Below are 23,392 nucleotides of genomic sequence, written 5' to 3'. Positions count from 1 at the left end.
AGGGAGCATTACCAGGATTTAGTACCTGGGTTTTCCCTTCCCTCCTCCCTTCCCCTCACTGCTGCCAGCTTATTCTTCCTAACATTTCAGTAGTTGACTGCTTATTTGTGCTCTGGAGGGTAAGAGGGATTTGGAGTGACACTTACTTTGTGTTCAATCCCGGCTTCTGTCACACTCAGCTGGGGGAGGTGAGTATCTTAAACGCACTCTGTCAGGCTCATATGCTCCCATGGTATTGCTAGGAAATCCAATCCATTTTTGTTTTTGTTTTAGGAACAGGGTTACACAGTTGCTACCCAGGCTGATCTCAAGCCTTCTGCAACCCTACTGCCTCTGTTTTGTAAGTGCTAGGATTATAAGTGCCTCAATGCCTGGCTTATAAAATGTCATCCTAAATAACATACTAAGACACCTAGAATAGAGTGTCCCTTTGTAGGTATTCCATATACAGTGGCGGTCCTGGTTCCTGACAACCCATCTTTAGTTCTCTAACTGGTCCTTCTTACCTTTCTGTAGCCAATGCTGGTTCCCTCCACAATTTACCTGTTTGTTTCCCCACAGACCTCCTACCTATGAGCTTGCAGTGGGGATAGATGACCTCCTCATTTCTCCTTGTGGCTACTCCGTTCATGGCAATAAACCTGCAGTTCCAATGTTTTCTTATCACATGACATCACCCTTTATGGTTCTACCCTGTGCTGATGTCTTTGCCCTCATTTGGCATCTGGTTCATTGTGACTCTCCCAATACTGCTTCTGCTTTGGTTAACACATGATGATTTCAACAGACAATTAAAAGGCCCTCCAATCACATGAGAAGCCTGTCTCCTCTAGTCCCTACTACACCCTGATCCACCTGTATGCACCCCTCTCAGTCACTAGCACTCCTATTTTCTAGCTTACTCCCTTCCAGACAATTGACTACCCTAGTCCATACACTTTGCTGGGACCTCTACTCCATTGCTTCCCAGTGTCCCTCACTCACATTCAGGTTCTTGTACCTTGCCCAATTTGAGTAGCTGTTCCATTGTCATCATATCCTTGAGCCATCTCCCATCTGGCTTCTGTCTTACTCACAGTCATTAAGCAAAACCACAATCCATGTGGAATACAACTCTCTGCAAGGTCCAAGTCTGCTCCAGGAAGTCAACAGGGCTATGGAAAAGTTGAGTGATTCCACTCTTAATTCTTGATGTTGAATGTCCTTGTTGCTTTCTTAAAAAAAGAATAACAAGGAGGAGGTAGTGGAAGAAGAGGAGGAGGAGGAGGAGGAGGAGGAGGAGGAGGAGGAAGAAGAAAGCAAACTGAGACAGAAGAGCGAAATTCTCACAAACTCTTGCATCTACTCTGCTTATCAATAGCCCGGCTCTATTCTCTGCCATCCACTCCTTGCTATACTGTTAGACTGTCTTGTCAGATGTCAACTCTCAAAGAGCATACCGACTTTGATCTGGTTCTCACCCTATCAGTCTTCCACCTCTCTCCTCCATTCTTACTTTCCTCCCCCACTAGAAAGGTCTTGTACAATAAACTCCTAATGCCCTGTCACCCCTTCTCAATGATGGTACTCCAGCAATTGTGTGTGTGTACATATAAGTGTGCATGTGCATGTATGTGGTGGTTTGAAAGAAAATGTCTCCCATAGGGAGTGGCTCTATGAGGAAGTGTGGTTTTGTTGGAGGTGGTGTGGCTTTGTTGGAGAAGGAGTGGCCTCATTGGAAGAAGCATGTCACTGTGGGGGTGGGCTCTGAGGTCTCCTATGCTCAAGCTACACCCAGTGTGGACACAGTTGCTTCTATTACATGGGGATCAAGAACTCTCAGCTCCTTCTCCAGCACCATGTCTTCCCATAATTTGCCATGAGGATAATGAACTAAACTTTTGAAATTGTAAGCTTTTTTAGAGTTGCTGTGGTCATGGTGTCTCTTTACAGCAATAAAAACCTTAAGTGAGACAGAAGTTTGGACCAGGGACTGGGGTATTGTTATGATAGGTTTGACCATGTTTTTGTTTGAAAGAATATGGACCTTGGGACTGTGAATTAGAAAGGCAGTTGAATGCTTTAAGTGCAGCTTAATGGGCCATCCTAGTAGAAGCATGGAAGACAGTGGTGCTGAATGTGTTTTGAACTGTTGGGGGCTGGCTCAAGATGTTTCAGAGGAGAAGAATTTTAGAATATTGCCTAGAGATCATTCTTATACTATTTTGGCTAAGAATGAGGCCACTATTTCCCTTTCCCTAAAAAATCTGACTGAAGCTAAATTAAAGAGTTTTTGATTAATTCTGTTGGCAGAGGAAATCACAAAACAGCCTAATATGGACTCTGTCTTGTGGTTACTAGTGTTACCCTAATGAAGATTTATAACAAAAAGGAAAAAAGCTGAGCAACAAAAAGAAGTACAATTTGAGGAGAAAAGGAGCACCAGGAAGTGGAATGGAGCTAAGTCTGTGTTCAAGGAGATAAACAGATTAAGAAATTAAATAAAGGGAGTGGTGACCTCAGGGCAAGATCCCACCCAGCTACATTTTCAACTTGTGAAAAGCTTAGAGCCAGGTGTGGTGCTACATGCCTTTTATCCCAGTACTTGAAAAGCAATGGCTGGCAGATCTCTGAGTTTGAGACCAGGCTGGTCTACAGATCCAGTTTCAGGACAGCCAAGCTTGGGTAGTAAAGGAAACCATCTTAAACAGAAAGCTGGTGAAGATGTAATTGAATGACGGGTTCATGTTCCAGCCCTAGTAAGCATCAGAACTTGGCAGCTTCAGCTACTCAGTTCTGGTTTTAGAATCAAGAATAGAAGAAAGAGGTTATGGAATCTTCCTCAGTGACTAAGGGAAGACACTGAGCCCAGGCATGTGTCAGGAGTGTCTCTGCATGGAGGCCTAGAGAAGCCATTGTGTGAAGTTGCCAAAGAGAAGCCTGGATTGCCTTGGGGACCCCAAGATGTTGGAGATGGCACAGCTATGGGATACCTACCAAGGAGAGCTACTAACAGGGAGTAGAACCAGCCCAAGAGAAAGAAATATGTTGCAGTCAGTAAAGCTGAAAGGAGTTGGAGATGTGAAGGGTGCTTTGATATTAGACATGGAGATACAGAGTTTGGAGTTTACCCAGCTGGTTTTCAGTATTGCTTTGGTCCAGTATTTCCTCACTATTCTTCCTTTTCTCCATTTTGGGATGGTAATATATATCCTGTGCCATCGTATGTTAGAAGTACGTTATCTGCTTTTTGATTTTGATTTTATAAGATATTACAGTTAAGAGATTGCATGAATCTCAGAAGAGACTTTGAACTCTAAACTTTTAAACAAGTTTGAGAGTATTATAGACTATGGGACTTTTGAAGTTGGACTAAATGTATTTTGTATTGTTATGGTTATAGGAATATTGGAGTCAGGGAGTAGAATATGGTGGTTTGAAAAAAAAATGTCTCCCATAGGGAGTGACAATATCAGGAGGTATGGCTTTGCTGGAGTAGGTTGTGGCCTTGTTGGAGGAAATATGTCACTGTGGGGATGGGCTTTGAAGTCTCCTATGCTCAAGCTATACCCAGTGTTGATACAGTTGCTTCTGCTGCCTTTGGATCAAGAAGTAGAACTCTTAGCTCCTGCTCCAGCACCATGTCTGCCTGCATGCCATCCTGCAGACAAAACCTCTGAAATTGATTCAGAATTGATGAATAAGTCTTGGTGGCTGCAAAATAAATAGTTCTTGTCTGGTCTTTCTGGAAACATGTTTTGAGCACTGATAATCATTTGAGCAGAGAGTTCAAAAACTACAAAGAAGATCACAAGCTAAGTTCAGTCACATTTCTGTTGGACTCAGGACAGAAGGCTGAACAACAAAAGAATTTCTCTAGGATCTCAAAGACAGAGACTAAATCTCAATTGATCCTTAAGTACTTACATTCTTCCCTGGGTTCTGGCATCTCGGTGCATTCCTTAGGGGTTGACAAATGTGTACTAACAGAGGAAAAAGTGGTGGGAGGTTTGGATTGAATTCTGTAGGGATCTGGGGTATAGAAAAACAAATGGCTAGAATTTTAAAGAAATGAAAATCTATTCATTCAGTTATATAATAAGCATAACTGGTTACTGTATTAAAATACTTAGTTCCTCTATGGTGTATATCTTAACTAGTATAAAACTTAATATTTAGTGTGTATCCATGTGTGAGGAGGATTTCCACAAAGAGTCAGGGTGAGCAGGATTGATAAAACCAACCAGTGTTAGTGAAGTCAGCGCAAGCCCTCCTGAGAAACAAAATCTAACCAAAGAGTTGGGAGGGAAAGGAGAGAGCCTGTGAAGCCTAGGGGAAGCATGTTACAGACACAAGGCAGAGCTCATATAAAGGTGGAAAGAAAGAAACCTACGTATGTGATGGAGTGGTCTGGAGACCAACATTACGGAACCAGGATGAGACCAAAGAGTAGGAAGCCAAATTATATCCAGCTTTGCTTATAGGATTTCTGTTTTTGTTACCAGGAAAATGAATTTCATTGATGGTTGTGAGTGGCACAGTTTGATATCCTTTGATAGGTATGCCACAATTACTATAAACTCTAGAACAGAGTGGTTTGGGACCAGGATAGTGATCAAATTGTGACTAACTGCCATCTATGTACATCCTGAAGGTACATCCAAGGTGACATACTAATGAGCTAGTTTGGGGATTATGGGAGACATAAAGAAAGGAGTTGATATGATACTGTGGGTCTTGAGCAGAAGAAAGAATGTCATTCCATCATGGGATGTGGGAAAAGACAAGGGCGAAGCTCTTGAGGAAGGATGAGCAGCTTGTACATGGTTATCAGGAGTTTTTATGCATCTACTGTATTTCAAGAAGGAGATTTCTTGAAATCTATTGTATTTCTAGGTGGGAAGCTGGATAAGCCTGCCAGGGGCTTGGGGTTCCCAGTTAAGGCTGTAAACAACAAACCTAGGAGGTGTCAGGAACAGGTGGTTTGATACATTTTAAAACTGAATGAGAGTTCCACAGTAAGGAGGGCTTATAGACAAATGAAGATATCTGAGGAGTGAGAATGAAGGGTTCTGATGTTCAGAAGCTGGAAAGAGGGGGAGGCATGACCTGGTGTGGAGCACAGCAGGCATGGCCCTGGAGCAGTAGCTGAGAGCTAACATCCTTATCTGGAAGTAGATGGAAGAGAGAGCACACTGGGAGTGGCACAAGTCTTTTGAAACCTAAGAGCCCACTTCAGTGACACATCTCCTCCAATAGGGCCACGCCCTCTAATCCTCCCCAAACAGTTCCAGCAGTAGGGGACCAAGTATTCAAGCACAAGCCTATGGAGCTATTCTCCTTCAGACCCACTAGACAAGACAACTTAACAGCACGTATATTTATCAGCAATCCCAGTAGTAGATTCTTCCATAGGGCCAACAACCTCCTCACCCATGGGCTTTTCACCAGGTTTACAGTTCTACACATGTATTCCCACCTACAGGGTGGGCCTCAGCTCCAGTGAAGAAGCAATTGGGCATAATGACAACAGTCATGTTACTATTCCACCAGTGGTTCTACTTTGTCTGGTCAGTATTGTGGTACAGTGCTGCATCTGGGTTAAATTATTGATAATTTTTCTTCCCCAACAGCTTGCATAGCACCTTCCAGCACTGTCTAGCTCAGTTCCGGTTTGATTTCTCTATGTCCTATATTCAAAGTGTGTATTGTCTTCAGCAATAGGATCTTACTGTTTAGTTCTGGTGAGCAGCTCAAACCAGTGGCAATAGCCTGTATTATTTTGAGAACCTTTGGGGGCTCTTTGGCCAGTAACTCATAGGGAGTTATCCCATGCTTGGTACTAGGGTTTTTGGTTTAATAGCCCATGACTTCTGGAAGCAGCATTATCCACCCATGCAGGGTAGTTTCATTCAAGCTCTTTTTTTTTTCTTTCTATAGAGACAAGGCCTCACTATGTAGCACAGGCTGGCTTGAACTTGCAATCCTCTGGCTTTCTTGGTGTGTCTTTGTTTCAGGTCATTATCCCTGTCCTAGCCAATGAAAAGAACCATCTAGACTGGCCCCACTTGGTGTGTCAAGACATCAGGCATCATGCCCACTCCCTGCAGTGTGACCTCCTGGTGATCCTTGAGCACATGAAGGGGAGAACCTTGCTGCCTCTTCCAGTTGGCTCAGAAAAAGTAGAGTTCATGGATGGCCACAGCGAGCCAGCGTAAGTACCATCAGCCTGTAGGCCTTGGTGATGGGACAGAAGCTGTTTTATCTGAGCATTTCTCCCAGGGCCTCTCCTCTGCCTGGCTTTATACATCTCAGTCCACACAGAAGCCCACTGCTGTCTTCACGCTGATTGTGACCCTTGCCCAGTCCTAGTGCTTGAGGTCTCCTAAGATTAGCTCAGCAATGTGGTCTTTTTTTTCTACCCCAAATCATTTCGGGGCTGAGAGCAGCCAGGGCAGTTTCAGTGTTCTCAGGATGTGGCTCATGGCTGAACGATACCGAATCCAGTAGCTGCACATCTCCTACCTGCATGCCCCTGTGCACCCTGCCATAGAACTAGCTATCAGGCTCTTGTTACAGTTCCAGCCTCCATTCTCCAGCACCTGCAGACTTTTGAGACCCCAGAGATATTTCTCCTCTAAGAGCAGTCAGATCTGGCTCCACTGGGGAGGGAGTCCATGCCTCTTGCCCCTGAGTGGGCATTAGAACTCCAGCCTCCTTTGATTATGTTGGTTTTGTCTATTTGCTGGAGACAGGTTCTCATTCTATGGCCTAAGCCTTCCTAGAACTTTCTTTGTAACACAGGCTGCTCAGACTCAAGGTTCTCCTGCCTCAACCACTAGCCTAGGGCTAAGATAACTGGCCTGTGCCTCATACCAGGTCCTCTGCTTTGTAATGTTATGTCTCCCATCTACTTCTACTCAACTGTTCCAGCTTTGAGTTTTCTTTGTCTTTGTATCCAGGGGTATTTTTTTCCTCTTCCAATTCAGTCTATGTAACATATGTGAATATATATATATATATATATATAATATGTATATATATACATATAATATATGTAACTATATAAATACATGTAATATATGAAAAATATATATTCTTATATTTTATCCAACATTTCTATGCATTTGTGGTAATAGGTCCACTTTCCTGCATGAGTGTGATCTGCCATATTGTCAGGTTTCTTTCAATATATGACTGTCATCATGTTTATTCAGGAACCATGATGTACCTGAAGAATAAGTAGTGCATGCAACTGCAGCATACTTCTTAGTAGTTTTATGTGGGAAATGATTGTATATTTATATATAATTTGAAGGAGCATCCCAGTTAACTGGAAAACTTATTGTGGTTTAATAAAAATATCCAGTTTTCAAAATAAATACAATTAATCTCCCCCTTTTTCTCAGCTCCATTATACCATATCTCCATAACACTCAGCTCATGTATATGATTCCCTGCTGATTTTGTCTCCTTTTGTTCAACTTTGATAATTTCCCTGAAGGCTGCGTCATTTGGGGAGAGGAGAGCATTTTCTTTTAATGTCTTTCATAATCACTTGTGCTGTATCACTTCTAAGCAAATATGAATTTCACATTAAGTGAAGATGACTTCCCGATGTGAAAATGCCACCCATACATTTCCTTTCTCCATCACTGTGCCACTTGTTACCTGGCATATCGTTTTCAGTTGAGACTCTGAACAGCAGCCAATTTTTATTTTAATAATTTATTTAAAATGAAAATGTATTTACTATTATTGTGGTGTCTGGGTATGTGTATGGAGTGTGTGTGTGTGGGGGGGGGTCCTGTGCACACCTGTGGAGCTCAGAGGACACTTTTAGGAGTAAGTTCTCTCCTCCATCACCTGGGTTCTAGTAATAGAACACAAGACATCAGGTTTGCATGGCAGGTATTTTTCAAACAAAGCCATCTCCTCTGTCCTATTTTAATTTTCATCTCTTGACATCATAGTTAAGTTATTTAAAACAAAACAACCTGTTTGAAAGGGGGTGCTTGGGATACCATTCTTTGTTGGAAATCTGAAGACAGAATGGAATTGTCCTGGTATCCAGAGCTGTAGTTTACCTCTTGGAGGAGGATGTAACCTGTTTGTCCTTGCTATAGTGTCAAGACTAAGAACAGAGCAAGCAAGGCCTGGGGAGGTAGATGTGGCAAACCCTTGCCTGGAAGAGCCAGTCAGCTGGGGAAAAAGCTGCTGTGCTATGCAGGGAGCTTGTCCTATGGTGAGAGTCAGGGCAGGGGGGTTGGGTGACATGTCAGTGCTTTCTGCATTGACAAGATTTTATGTCATTTGAAGTTCTTAAACTAGTCTTCAGAATTTTGATGGACCCCTGACTGTACAAATAATGTTGAATGGACACAAGAATAAACATGTCTCCCCAGAAAAGGATTTGTACAATTGACTTGCTTAAAGGAGTCTATTACTTGTGTGTGTGGGGGGGGGGAGTTAAGAATTTATAGGTGAGAGATGAGGGAGAGGACTCTGTTGGTAAAATGCCTGGCATGCAAGCACGGGGACCCGAGTTCAGATCCCTAGCACCCACAAATCAGTGTATATGGTATCTTGTATCTGTATCCCCAGCAGTGTGGTATAAGTGAGTTGGAGACAAGTGGTCCCTAGAGCTCATTGGCCAGTCAGCCTAGCCCAATCAATGAACTCCAAGTTCAGTGAGAGTCCCTGTATCAGAACATAAGGTGGAAGGATTCCACGGACATTGGACATTGAACTCTGACCTCCACATTCATTTATACAGGCAAAGCACCAGCATTACACTATACTACACACACACACACACACACACACACACACACACACACACACACACACACACAAATATATAAAAACTAAAGGATTCACAGGTTAGGTGGAATTTTCCACCTATTTTAAAAGACTTTAGGTCCTCTTTTAGAGAACACTCAGGTACATCTTGATGGTTTATTCTTCAGTATTGTTCTGGTGGAAGGTGGTGGGACACTTAAGACTTGGAGCTTAGTGTAGGGCAGTTAGGTCATTGGGAGGGCTGCCCTTGGAGAAGACTAATGTAAACCCTGGGGGACCTCATCTCCCTCCAGATTAGCCTGTTATAAAAGGGTAAAGTTAGCCCCTTCCTGTTTTTTTTTGGCTTCTTGTGTTGCCTTGTGAATCTCTATGCATATATTACTGCCACAGTGTGTCCTGATGCCGGATTGTGGACTTCTGACCTTACAAATCATGAGCTAAATGAACATCTTTGTAAGTTTTCCAGCCTCTTGGATTTGTTATAGCAACAGAGGATGAGTAAATACAGCCAGGCTCACACTGAGAGATTTCTTTTGTCTGTTACAGCTTGGATTCCGTAGACAAGTCAATTGTCTATGCCATTGAGTCTGCAGTGATCAAATGGAGCCACCAAATTCAGGTGGTCCTCAAGAAAGCATCTTCTCAGCCACTCTTACAAGGGGAAAATCCCACACCCAAGGTGGAACTGGAGTTCTGGAAGAGCAGGTAGGCAGGGAGGCACATGTTGGAATCCTTGGAGAGGAGAGCTGACGGAAGAGAAAGCCAGAGCTGGCCTGGCAGAGCCACTGTTGAATCTGGTCCCGCCTCCAGATATTTCTCATCCTCTCTAGGGTAGCCGACTGGGTGTCTTAGGTTGATACAGTTTCTTTCTGTGGACTGAAAGACAAATTCTTTCCCTGAGGTTCAGTAGCCACCCTTCTCTCCTGGGGGACTGTCAGTTCACTGGGGGAATCTTTCAACCACATGTATATAATCAAATCAGGACTTAAAATACATTTTATTCTTTTTTTAAAGAATGCTTTTTATTTTGTGTGTATGAATGTTTTGTCTGCATGGATGTATGTGAACTGCACTTGTCCAGTCCCCTGGAGCTGGAGTTACAGATGGTTGTGAGTCACTATGTGGGTGGTGGAACTCAAACTTGGATCCTCTGCAAGAGCAGCCAGTACTCTAAACGGTAGAGCCATCTCTCCAGCTTTGACTCTTAATACTTTTATTCTAAATTCTGTTCGCCTTTCTTGGATAACCAAGGTTAGGTGTACATACCTCTGTAAGGATCTGGAAAACAGAAGCGATTTTAGATACTGGCTGCAGAACTGCCTGTCCTAGATCTTAGCTTGTCCTTAACAGCCACTTTGTTTCAGTCCCATTGGGGTGACCAGAAATACCTGATTTTCTCCTGACTACTTCCCTTCCTACCCTCCACACTTTGCTCCCATTTGTGGTGGTGCCGGTGAATCTCTTCTGGAGGAGACAAGCAGATGTTGGAGGTAGATGTCCCTGACCCTACATAGAACAGAGTGTCTGTGTCATAGGAAGAGCTGTCCTGTAGGGCTCCAGACCTCTTTGCACCACCAGGCTGAAAAAAACCATCATTTCCTCCGACTTCTAACCATTTACTGACCTATGGATGAGGCCCTTCTCAAGAAGTCCCATCTCAACAACACTTCAGTTTCCCTGCCCCAACCTTGCTGCAAGAACTAATGACCTCCAGCTGCCAAGCTTTTAAGCTACCAGCTGGTCCCCCGAAAGTGTTTCCTGGAGTTTTTCCTTCAAGCCTTTGTTCCTGTCTCAAGCTTTTACCTATACTCTTTTGAAACAGATGCCTGGCTCTTGGGGCTGGAGCTCAAGTCTGTGGAGGCCCCTGAGGCAGGGCTACCCTCTGTTTGCAGGAGGGTGGGCATCCGAGTGAGACAGCATTTCCCAATACTCACCCTACTTACTCCATGGTATTTTGCAGGTGTGAGGACCTGGAACACATTTATAATCAACTGATGACACTTAAGGTGAGGGTCATGGCTGGACTCCTGGACAAACTTCAGAGCAGCTACTTGCCAGCTTTCAGAGCCATGTTCAGAGACGTTGAAGCAGGTGAGGACCAGCAAGGGTTTCCAGAAATCTATTTGACTCGGCATTTTCTTTAGTGCTGCTTCTACTCTCTTTGGGATGTCAGGACCGTCACATCTTTATTACCATCTTATCTGGCACAGGACAACACGGTGGCAGGAATGCCACTTCTGGAAGCAACTGTGTTTGTGGGTCAGCTGCCGTGTGACCTTAGAGAAACCATGCGACCTCTCTGTAGTTGGAACTCTGGCTCTGGTGTGCCGGCGTCCTTGCCTCCCTCGGCCCTTGTGAGGTCATCTAGATGGAAGAATGTTATTAGCTGCAACACGCTACGAATACATGCTGTGACAGAGATGGCATCTCACCTCTGGAGTTTAGGTCCCTGCATCCTTGACATCTGGAGGAATCTCTGTTCTGTTTCTAGCCCCATTCTGCCTTTTCTGTTCAGACAGGGCTCCAATTTCCTGTCCCTCTGAGAACCAGACAAGATCAGCCTTCCTCAAAATTGCATAACTGCCGAGCACTAGGATGATGATGTAGGTGCATTTTCCCCAGGACTCCCTCTTCCCTCATTGGTGCAATTTGCCACTCCCCCCTCCCATTTTCCTACTAAACCTCTCCTTGTTCTTAGTACTGTAGATCAAAATGTGCTTTTAAAGATATTTTCAATGTTATATCAGTTAAACTTAATCTAAATAGTGATTTTCAAATACTTTCTTCTTTCAGAACTTTCTTTAAATACTCTGCTCCATATATGTTCAAAATATAAACATAATCAAGGTCTGTTCTGTTAACAAGGGAAGTGTCCTATATCCAGAGCCCACTAGCTGACCTGTCTGTCATCTTACTTTCTCCTCTGCTCTGGGGAATACAGGAGTTAGTGGCAGGGTATCTTTTCCTCTCTTCCTTTCTTTGTGTGTATCTTTGCTGTTGTTTATAAGATAGCATCTTGCTGTGTAGTTCAGGCTAGCCTTGAACTCAAGATTCTCCTGATGCAGACCCCTAAGTGTTGGAATTACAGGCATGAGCTACCCCACCCAGCTTAGGTGCTGGGGTCTCTGAGGGAAGCCATATGACAAAGAAGAGCTGTCTTAAGGAGTCTTGGGGTTTGCCTGGCCCCTAAAGCCTTTGCAGTGGCTAAAGCTGCCTTGGAACAAGATGTCTGTTGAAGTGTCAGTTCAACCTTTCTCCAGAGGTGCTGTGTCTCAGGGGTGTTATGTGTGCTCCTAGTCTGAGCTTCAGTTGAAATACATAGGTATCATTGACATCTTTTATGGTGTTCCATTGTGGATTTGACGAATGAGTAGACAAGATTTTATAAAATGACTTGAAAGGTGCTCTGTTTGGGCAGATGGTACCAGCTTTCTACTTGGGGTTGAAATAAGTTTTTATTTTACACGCAGTCAGCCCTCCGTGTCTGTGGATTGGCAGTCATAGACTCAACTGACTGTGTTTTTAATTTTTTCCATACTCAACACATACATTTCTTCCTTGTCATTTTGTCCTAAACAGCACACTACACAACTTCCTACATAGGGGTTATATTCTACTAGTTAGTATGGGTGGACTATAGGTGATTTCAAGAATGCAGGAAGGCCAGGCATGTTTCGTACCTGTAAATCCCAGTGCCTAGGAGACTAAGGCAGGAAGAGCTCAAGTTTGAGGCCATCTTTGACTATATATGAGACTCTTGCTCAAAAAAATAAAAAACAATAAAAATTACATAGCATTGTGTGACCAGGTTATACGCAAACACTTTCGACTGCTTTCTACATGGAGATTGAACATTTATAGCTCTGGGTATTGGCAAGGGGTCCTGAAACAGATTCCCCCCACCAGGACACCAAGGAACTCTTATGATTTTACCTAGGTTAAGGTGGGAGATATTTAGACAACTCCGGGGGAAGCAGTGCTGCAGACACACATGATGTGTGTAAATGCCTGAAGTTTAGAACTCAGCCGACAGCATGATGGAAGAGTGTGCCACCGTGCATTGGTCATTCAGTGCTCATCTGTGTCTTTCACACTAGTAGATTAGGAAACTCATCGTTCACATGCGCTGATGGTTATAAAGGATTTGTTTCTCTAGGCCAGTGTTCAAAATGCTTCCTTTCCAGTCAAGTGTATGCTGGGAGAGCTATTTGGAAAAACAGCACTATGATGGTATCGAACATACAGTGAGGCAAGAGCAGAAACCCTTGAAATATGTGAGTCAGTTCCCATGATGACAGAAAAAGAAATTTTGATTAGAGGTGATAGGGAGAGCCCTGGTCAGGAATTTGGCAGAGACTACAAGAATAAAAAGATTTTTAAAGGTTACTGACTGGTTTTTATCCTTTATACTCTAATTTTAGAACATCTGGCTGTCTTGATCCTGAGTAGATACAGTGAATGTATTATTCTTAATAGTCATAGTCAGGCAGTTCATTGGCTTTTTATGGACTAGAGAGAGATAGAGGAAATGGAATGCTGGGGTGCGAATGCAGATGAGAGAACTACGGAAGAGAGAGAGAATGGATGAAATGTGGGGAACAAAGATGATTGGATACTGAATTGATTGGAATGTGAAGATACTTGGGAAATGGGAAGTGGAATTGACTGTCCCCTTGGGGGCAAGAATGTCTAGCTAAGGACGTCTCTTCCTGGCCATTAGCAGGAAGACACAAGACAACCTGGTTTCCAATTGTCTTGGTGTACCTGTACTGCTCTACCAGCCACCACAGAATGGGACATTTAGTCCTCAGTATTTTGGAGGCTAAGTTGATCAAGACCATGACCAAGGAAGTTCAGTTGTCTGGTGAGGGTTACTCCCCTCCTGCAGGATGGTACTTGGTTGCTGCATCCTGTAGGGGGAAAAGGGCTGTGTTTTCATATATGGAAGTGGAAGGCAAGCTAGCAGACTACTACAAGAAACCTTTAATCCTAGTGGCAAGGGAGGAGCCCCATTGCCTAATAACCCTTACCAACCTCTGGAGTTAATTCCTCCCATTGACCATTTTCAACACCTGATTTTTGGGGAGAGATGGACACAATGAAGCCACAGTCCTGACTAGAGATGTTTGAAGGTAGACTGTCGGGAAAGAAAGCTCAGCCCTGTGCTACACTGGAGCCACTGAGGACTGGCTGTCTCCTATCTGCATCTTTCTTAATCCTCTACCCCCACTCCCCAAAAAGCATTCAGACAAGGTAAGCCTGCAGCTTGAAACTGGACATAGTGGATATATTGTGAATATTTATACCAGAGATTAGCAAATGGACACATGAAGGCATTTTCCCTTAGAGTTTGTTGTTAAAGGTTTATGAGCAAATGACTGCACATGTCTGTCAGTCTTCCATATCTGACTATTCAATTAATGCAGATTAAAGTTGAAATAAATAAATACAGTATAACAACATGAAACTATACACATTCTAAAACAGGCAGGTGGAAGGATGCCTCAGTGGTCAAGTCACTTTCTCTGCAAGCATGAGGACCTGAGTCAAATCCTAGCACCCATGTCAATACTGGCCAATAAGCTCAACATTGTGGGGTATAGAATGGCAGAGCCCAAGAGCTTTTTGGTCAGCCATCCTAGTTGAAATGAAAACTTGCTGTCCAGTGAAATACCTTATCTCATTCATACAGGAATACATCTGAAATCCCTCTCTGGTTTCATTCACATGCATTGTGCCCATACAACACACACACATACACACACACACACACACACACACACGCACGCACGCACGCACGCACGCACGCACACGCACACACACATGCACACACATACACATGTACTAAAATCAATATGTAATAGCAGATTTCAAGCTATAGTAATAACCATAACATGGGCCTGGCATAAAAATAGACATGTAGAACAGAAAACATAAACATGAACACACATACTTACAGCCATTACATATTGACAAAGGTGCCCAAAATATACATTAGAGGAAAGAAAGCATCATTAACAAATGGTGCTGGGAAAACTGGATGTCCATATGAATGTAGACTCATACCTATTACTCTGCACAAATATCAACCCCAAATGGATCAAAGACCTCGATGTGAAACCTGAAACATTGAAGCTGCTAGAAGACATAAGAGGTACCCTATTGGATGTAGGTGCAGGAGACTTTCTGAATAGGACTCCATTCACACAAGAATTAAAGTGACAGGTTAACAAATAGGTCCTCTTCAAACTTAAAGGCTTCTGTACAGCAAAGGAAACAATCACATGAAAAGAAAGCCCCACAGAGGGAGAGAATCTTTGTCAACTATACATCTAATAGAGGATTAATTTCCAGATATATGAAGAACCCAAAAGAACCTCTAGAATGCAAACAATCCCATTAAAACTGAGCTCCAGATATGAACAGAAACTTCTCAAAAGAAAATGGCTAAGAAAAATCTATAAAGGTGTTCAACATCTTTAACAATTAGGGAAATACAAAATAAAACTACTTTGAAATTCCATTTCACCCCAGAGTAGCAAAGGTCAACAAAAGAACCAACAATAAATATTGAAGAGGATGTGGGGAAAGGGATACCCTATTGCAAACTGTTACAACCACTCCAGAAATAAGTGTGGAGAACTTTTCAAAAGCTACAAGTAAATAGATCATATGGCCCAGCTGTCCCATCCTTGGCAGATGCCCAAAGGATTTGACATCCTACTGCACAGGTAGGTACCCTGTGCCTTGCTGCTCTATTCACAGGAGTTAGGAAATAAAAGCAATCTACATAGCATCCAACTGCTAAAAAGGTGGTCTATATACACTGTGGGATCCTATTCATCAGCAAAGAAAATTAGATTGTAAAATTTTCAGGTAATGATTGGAACTGAAAAATATACTGAGGTGACCTGGACCCAGAAAGACAAACTCAGCATCTTCTCTCTTATTGTGGTTACTAGTTCTGAGTCTTTAGATGTGAGCATATGACCTGATGTAACTGCAGAACCAAGGGAAGGAGAGATAAATAATAGTAAAGATGTTTGAAGAAGCCACAGAGAAACATTATTTTATGATATATATGTGAGAATTATACCACACAGGTTGCTAATTCTCCCCCACGAAAGCCATAACTATCTTACAGGCATAAGAAACCTCTCTTTGAGTTGTTGGTTGGGTTCAAGAGACTCCCACAAACAATATAGGGTATTATCATTACCTTTGATTGCCTCCCAAAACTTGAAGGTAAGACCTTATTGCTGAAGACACCGCACAGTTTGGATAGAGGAACTGAAGGAAGCCTCTTCCCTGAGGACTAGCCATATGTTAAGGTTCTGTGCAAGCTGCTGAGGGAGAAAAGCAATCAACAATAGTTCTATCCACCTGCAAAGCCTACCAGCCACAACAATGACTGGCCCAACAAGATATCCTCAGTGTGGTGATATATTGTGTACCCCAATAATGCTTGCCTGGGGATCAGAGGACAAAGCCAGCCACTCTACTAAACATAGAGGTCAGGCTGAGGTAGCATGCACCTTTAATCCTAGCATTTGGGAGGCAGAGAAGGCCACACTGAGAACAGAGCCAGGCGTGGTGGCACATGCCTTTAATCTGAGCACTAGAAAGGAAGTAAGATGGCAGGGCACAGAAAGGTATATAAGGCATGAGTAAACCGGAAGTCTCTCTCTTGAGGCTGAGGACTTCGTAGAGGTAAGGTAGTGGCTGGCTGTTTTGCTTCTCTGATCTTTCAGCTTTTACCTCAATTATCTGGCTCTGGGATTTTTTATTATTAGACCTTTCAAGATTCGTGTTATGCCACAGTGGTGCAACAACGGCACTTTCATCTTGGGGTAACCAGTAGCTGTGCAAATGAACGTAAAGCCTGTCCAGTGGGCAAGGATTCATACCTGGCTCTGCAAATCCAGCCAACTACCCATGGCTGAGGAGGTCAGAGACTCTAGAGGAGAACCTACTACTACCATGTCCCTAATATTTCTAACCGTATTCTAAATGCTTATCTTTCTACACACAGGTAAGTGTAGCTCTCTCCCATCATCAAAGAATTCTCCTCTTGCAGCGAATGGGGACTATTACAGAGATTCATAACCGGTCAAAATTCAGAGAAAAAGTGACCATGGGACATTCAGCCCCAACTGGTACATATAATGATACGACCCCTAAAACTGGAAAAGCAGAGGGTGGAGGGGGGGGACTTGAAAGTTTGTAAGAGCCACAGGACCCAGATGTCTGCTGCTACCTAGTGCCTTCTAGACTTGACAGGGAGCTTTCTATCCATGCCATCTCAACAATATGAGTACCTGAAGCAAGCCTGCATGGTGACACCAGGTGGCATGCCAACATGGACAGGGAAATTTTTTACAAAATTTTACAGGGTCCTACCCCTTGATGATGAGCTACAGGCAATCCGTGGCTGCTGAGAGAGGGCAAATAAGTCTCCAGGGACAAGGCCTGTGATAGGTTATCTAATCCCAAGTATATAGTCATATATATAGTCATATATATAGTCATATATATGTATACACATACACACATATATTATATATGTATATATATATACACACACACATATATATATATATATATATAGAGAGAGAGAGAGAGTGTGTGTGTGTGTGTGTGTGTGTGAATGTACCTATAATGAAGGAGGAAAGGTCACAAATCTGAGAAGGAGTGAGGGAGCATGGCAGGAGTTTGAAGGGGAGGAGGGATGGGTAGAAGTAATATAAATATATAGTACTTATGTATGAATTTCTCAAAAATTTTAAATAAAAATTCTAACGTAATGGCTAAGTGTGAAGCTCATTGATAGAGTGAGTGCTGGACATACATGCGGCCTTAGGTTCCATCCCCAGCACAATATACACAGAAAATGCAGTTTAGCAATTACTCAGCATTGTCCCTGTGTTAGATATAAGTGACAGGGAGGGGATTCAACATACACAAGAGGATGTGTGCAGCTTATATGCCAACACCATGCCATTTCATGTAAGAGTCTTCAGAATCCTTCTCTTTAGGGACCCAAATGGGGCTATCAACCAGTATCCTTCAGAAATTGAGGAATAGATAATCTTAACAACAAAGCAAACAAAAAACACCAAGCACAATCCTAGCGCTATCTGTCTTAATTTGTTTTTGTTTTGTTGCTGGTGTTTTTTGTTTTCCAATCAAGGTAATTGCTTCCTGATTGATCTAGGGAGCATTTTATGCTTTCCCAAATATTATGATCTTAAAACAATCAAGTTTATGTCCATGTGTCCAGGTGTGTGAAGAAAGATTTGAGTTTTGAAAGAGCCCTCAAGGAGGGTGACATGAAGAGAAGACTCAGTATACAACTCAGCTTCACCTCAATATGCACGTGTCTCAACTTCGTCTATCAACAGCACACGTGAAGCCAGGTCTTGTGCCCTTTCAAATGGCTGTTGGATGTTATAGTCCTCTGCCTCAACTCAGTGGTTCCAATACTCACTGTCAGCCTCCCACATAGAATATTATCACTTTTATTGGAGTGCCAGGTCATTTGACTGGCTGATACAGTGGCTTCCAATACACTACTTGGGATATAAAGTACAAGCATCCATATCCATTTATCATGTGTCCCTTGGGCCTCAGGGCAATTGATGCAGAGGTTCAGAATAAACAGGGGTACCACTCCTTTTGTTCAGGCAAAGAGGGCTGGTTGATTCCCACACAGTGAGGGAATTACTAAGGTAGGCCTGATGGGATGCTGTAATGTCTAGTCATAGAAAAAAAAATCCTGGTATATTGGAGGTTGCAGCTAAATCAGGGATATTTTGAGTTTCCTTTAGAGTAGACATGGAGCCTGATCCATATAATATGACCTAAGAGCACCTGCTCTCATAGACACCACCAGTTACCTGCCTATGAGGGAAACATCTGCAGATTTCCCCTTCAAGCCAGTTTCCATTTCTTCTGGGTTGCTATGCACATGTCAGTGCTACCAGCTTTACCACATTTCACCATCAGTTACCACAAGATGATCACTGAAGGCTTCTCTCTAGGAGCTGTGTTCAAGGGAATGGTAGGACAGTTCTTTGGCTTTGAAAGCCAGCAGAATCTTGCCATCTCCAGTCCACACTACTCCTCCATTCCGTGTGGTTTCTCTCATAAGCACTCACGAAACTTTCTATTAAACACTCACCAGAGATGCTGATGTTCATCAACTGTACGCTACAGTCCTGGCACTGCCCTGCTCCCTAGGAAGATGCCGTTTATACTGCCTTCTGTTATCATGACTCCTGAAATTACCATTCAGATCAGCCTAGTTTTGAAGCTTACAGATGTTAGATGGGTCCAAAGTCATAGAGATGGGAGGTGTCTGGATCAGCATCTGAAGGCAGTCTTTTGGGCTTGTCTCATCATCTGTCTTCATGTCATCTTTGTGGTACCAGCATCAAAGACATCAGCAAACATTTATCAGGGGAGGGGATCTGCCAAAATAGAGCAGCAGATTGGGGTGGTGTGCTGTCTAGTCCTGTGTCAACTTGACACAAGCTAGAGAGGAAAGAGCCTCAGTTGAAAAAATGCCTCCATAAGATCAGGCTGTAGGCAAAACTGTAAGGCATTTTTTTAAACTAGTGATTGATGTGGGAGGCCCATTGTGGGTAGGGCCACTCCTGGGATGGTGGTCCATGACAAGCTGAGCAGGCCATGAAGAGCAAGCCAGTAAGCAGCACCCACCCATGACCTCTGCATCAGCTCTTGCCTCCAGGTTCCTGCTCATTTGAGTTCCTGTCCTGACTTACTTTGATGATGAACAGTGATGTGGAAGGGTAAGCTGAATAAGCACTTTCCTCTTCAAGTTGCTTTGGTCATGGTGTTTCATCACAGCAATGGTAACCCTGACTAAGACAGTCTGGGAAAGCCAGGAAGAAATCCTGATACAGGACTGTTGTTAGCGAGATTTTCCTAGTCCATCATTCTAAGAGTGCTCTGAATTTCAGTCTTTCTTCAGAAGAACCTGGAAGTTTTCTGAAATGATCTTCTCCATCTTCTCAGGTCAGGAAGAAATTGCAGTCTTGGCTTTGCCAACCCTTTGCTTCCCATACACTGGGGCTCTATGAGTTAGGTGGTGCCCCAGCAAGGATAGCTGACCATCTCTTAATTCCTTCCAGCCCTGACAGAGGCCCAGGACATCCATGTGCACCTGTTACCACTCCAGCGACACCTGGACATCCTAGAAAGCATGGAGTTTCCTGAGGTGAAGGGCAGGCTGAGGCCTCTGCTCCATGTGGTCTGTCTGATCTGGGCCACCTGCAGGTGGTACCGCTCCCCAGGGAGGCTCACAGTCCTGCTCCAGGAAATCTGCAACCTCCTCATCCAGCAGGTGAGCTGATCTGTGCAGCCCAGCAACTTCTCCCTAGGGGCTGGTTGGCATAGAGAAAGGCACAGGGGGGAGTAATGTGCTTTTTCCTTAGGCATGAAAGTCATTCCAGCCCAAAGAATTCTCACATTTGATTTATATATTTTCACAAGCCAGCCATTCACAAAGCAGTTTTTTTTTTTTGGTACTGCTAACACACCGGGGTGGCCCAGTCTTTTCTTGCTTTCTGCCTGAGCCCCGAGTAAGGCTAAGGGCAGGACTGGTAAATGGCAAACTTGGTCATGATGGGTGTGAGCGATTTGTACTAAGTCACCAACAGAGCCTGGTAATTCAGAAGGGAGTCTCTGAAGCCAAGGGATTCTGCTCCTCCTGCCTTAGCACATGTGGTATGAGCTGTGTGTTCCAGGACCAGCCACTTGCCTGCTCTGTGCCTCCTTGTCCTTTTACAATGCTGCGGCAAAACAGGAACCATCTCACAGGGGTGATGGAGAGGTTTCAGTGTCAGAATACCAAGGATGTCTGTGCTCCACACACGCTCAGAGCTCCTTAGCTGTAACATTTTGAGATGCTGCTGTTTGGGTTGTGCAGATCAGTCCTCCACTTTTTTTTTTCTGCTCGTGGGGTTTTGTTTGTTTGTTTGTTTTTTCTTTGTTTTTGTTTGGTGGTTGAATCCAAGGCCCTTCACATATTTGATATGGGCACTCTAACAGCAAGTTAACCTATTTTTAAATTTGGGGATAAGACCTCGTGAAATTTCTCAGCCTAGCCTTAAACTTAAACTTGCAATCCTCCTGCCTTGCCTTCCCAAGCAGATGGGAATCCAGCTGTGTGCCATTGTATTGGCTTTCCCAACTCCTGTTAGGGACTCATGTAGCACTAGGGCAGTGTGGATCTTAAAGAGTGTTTCTGTTAAGTGGAACTACAAGCCTTGGTTTGGGTGGCCTTCCCCCCATAATGACTTCTTTTTGGCACCTATGGACCATCAACCCTAAGAAAACAATGAGCAAGCTCACTGAATGGCTCATAGTAACTGGCACCCACTGAGCATGTTAAGGCTACAAAAAACGGTATTATATTTATAATCCCAGTCAGACATCAGATGAAGGGACAAAGGGGGCCTTAGAATTGATTACTTATTTAAAGATGTTGTTTGAGGTTCAGGATATCGACTGCTTACCCAAGCACACACACAGCAGTACCCACATCTGTGGTGTTTGTCTCACAGATCTGCATGTCACTATCACTATCAATGGGAACATTGGAAATATAAGGAGACCTAAGAAAATGGAGCATCAATAGAGAACACATATTATCTCCTGTGCTTTGAAAACCTGAGGCAAGGCTGGCTCCAGGCTGACTTACGTTGTGGTTTCAGATAATGCCTCCCGAACCCAGTACTCTCTGCTGCTCCCTGTGTTGGTGATGGGGTCTATCCAGTAGCTTAGCTTCCCACTTCCAAGGTTTAAGTCTCTCGAAAACTAGATATGGCCCAACGCATTCTTTCAATCAAAGTATCTTGTTCTCAAGTCAATAAATCACAGAGGAATATTTGGGGATTAACAACTGACAAGACCCAGCTGGTCCAGCCACATCCCATAATGCCTTCTAGTCTTTGACTGGTCACATGTCCAATCACAACATGATTTAACACAACACACTGTGACTCAAGGACCATAGACTGTTGGGCTTAAACACTGTTCCAAGATCACCTGTGGAACTGAAAACTTGGTCAGAAGTTTTCTGTGTTGTACTTGTGAATTACTCAGAAAATTATTTAGTTCTGAGACAGTGTTGACACAGCCATGGGATGTCCTGTTCCTGCCACTGTGCTCATGGTTACTGATTTATCTACATCCCAGGCCTCTAATTACCTCAGCCCAGAAGACCTCCTCAGAAGTGAGATAGAAGAAAGTCAGAGAAAACTGCAAGTGGTCTCAGACACCTTAAACTTCTTCAAATGGGCATTTCAGGACAGAAGGGAACATCTCCACACTTACTTCAAAGAGGACTCAGAAGTCAGGGGATGGGATTTCCAGGCATCTTTGGTCTTTGTGCGACTGGATGGCTTTCTGGGCCGACTGTGTGTGGTAGAGGTGAGTATATTCATTCACCACAGGCTCCAGTCCAACACAGGAGGAAGTACAAGGCCTCAAATGCTACTGGGTGACCAGAAAGATTTCTTTGGCTCATGATAACAGAGAGTTTTAGTTAATCATGGAGGCGAAGTCAGGTTGAGAACGGGCTCCATCTGCGGTGACAGGAACACGTGGCAGCAGATGGTCGAAGGATGAAACAGAAAGCAGAGAGCAAGGCAAGGGTCAGGCGCTAAGTTATACGCTTTAATGGCCTGCCCCTAGTGATCTTATGTCTATTGGCTAGGCTCCACCTCCTAAAGGTTTCACAGCCTCTCATAACAGCACAACCATTTGGGGGTCAAAGAATCTGAACATGGGAGCCTGTGGGGTTACACTTTAGACAATCACTAACTCGTGGTTGGCTGTCAGGACTACTGAAAAGTTTCAGTAAATGGCTGTCATTTGGATTGGCCACCAACCAGTGGTGGTTCTGTCAGCATTTGGGGACTTTGATCATAGGCACTTAAGGAGAAAGTCCCAGAAACCATTCTGCTATATCAGTTTGTTTGCAAATAAATCTGGGCTGGAAAGTCCGGTGTGCAAAACTGGAAGAGAATGGGTCTACATACAGCGGCCCATGCTCACAGGCCCGTGGCTTTGAACTTCCCCTCCCCCGCTAGACTGCTCAGTGGCTCTAAATCCCTAACACTGGTGACTCCCTGGGCAAAGGAAACACAGCTTACTCATAGTTGTCTGGCCTGCCAAATATTTAAAAATGAATATGAATTTTAGCTTAAGAACTAGGAAGAAAAGATATGAGAGGTTTCCTTTTGCTTTTAAGTCTCAGAATTTAGTGTCTTACAGCTATGGGCTTACTGACTGAGTTTTGATATTTTTCCCCTTTTCTTTCTATTTAAAAAGAAGGTTTTTAACTTCAACATAGTAAAATTACATATAACAAAACAGTTATCAACCAAGAATCACAGTAATAATATCTAGTCTATTTGTATTTGGCAAAATTAAAGAATATATCCTATCTATCCTATATTTGTGAGTCTAAAGTTTCATATCTACCTTATCTCTGATCATAACCAAGGAATATTATAATTATAACTATCTAGTCTTCAAGTACATCAAAGACCTCAGAAGGATGCAATATTATTTAAATAAACAG

General features: G+C 43.4%; 1 protein-coding gene across 1 annotated transcript in view; it reads left to right on the top strand.

Moving 5' to 3' along the window:
- The window catches only part of Dnah9 (dynein axonemal heavy chain 9), a 356,165-nt gene that overhangs the window by 5,155 nt on the left and 327,618 nt on the right, over positions 1-23,392 (top strand). Inside the window, exons 2-6 of the mRNA XM_006973518.4 lie at positions 5,997-6,193; positions 9,328-9,486; positions 10,742-10,872; positions 19,935-20,146; positions 22,003-22,236. Of these exons, the coding sequence (XP_006973580.1) occupies positions 5,997-6,193; positions 9,328-9,486; positions 10,742-10,872; positions 19,935-20,146; positions 22,003-22,236 (933 nt within the window). The remainder of the gene's footprint in view (positions 1-5,996; positions 6,194-9,327; positions 9,487-10,741; positions 10,873-19,934; positions 20,147-22,002; positions 22,237-23,392) is intronic.

This window comes from Peromyscus maniculatus, chromosome 8, assembly GCF_049852395.1.
Source record: "Peromyscus maniculatus bairdii isolate BWxNUB_F1_BW_parent chromosome 8, HU_Pman_BW_mat_3.1, whole genome shotgun sequence".
In the NCBI taxonomy this organism is placed as follows: Eukaryota; Metazoa; Chordata; class Mammalia; order Rodentia; family Cricetidae; genus Peromyscus; species Peromyscus maniculatus.
Note: the sequence above shows the minus strand (reverse complement) of the source record. Positions and strands in the feature narration are given on the sequence as shown.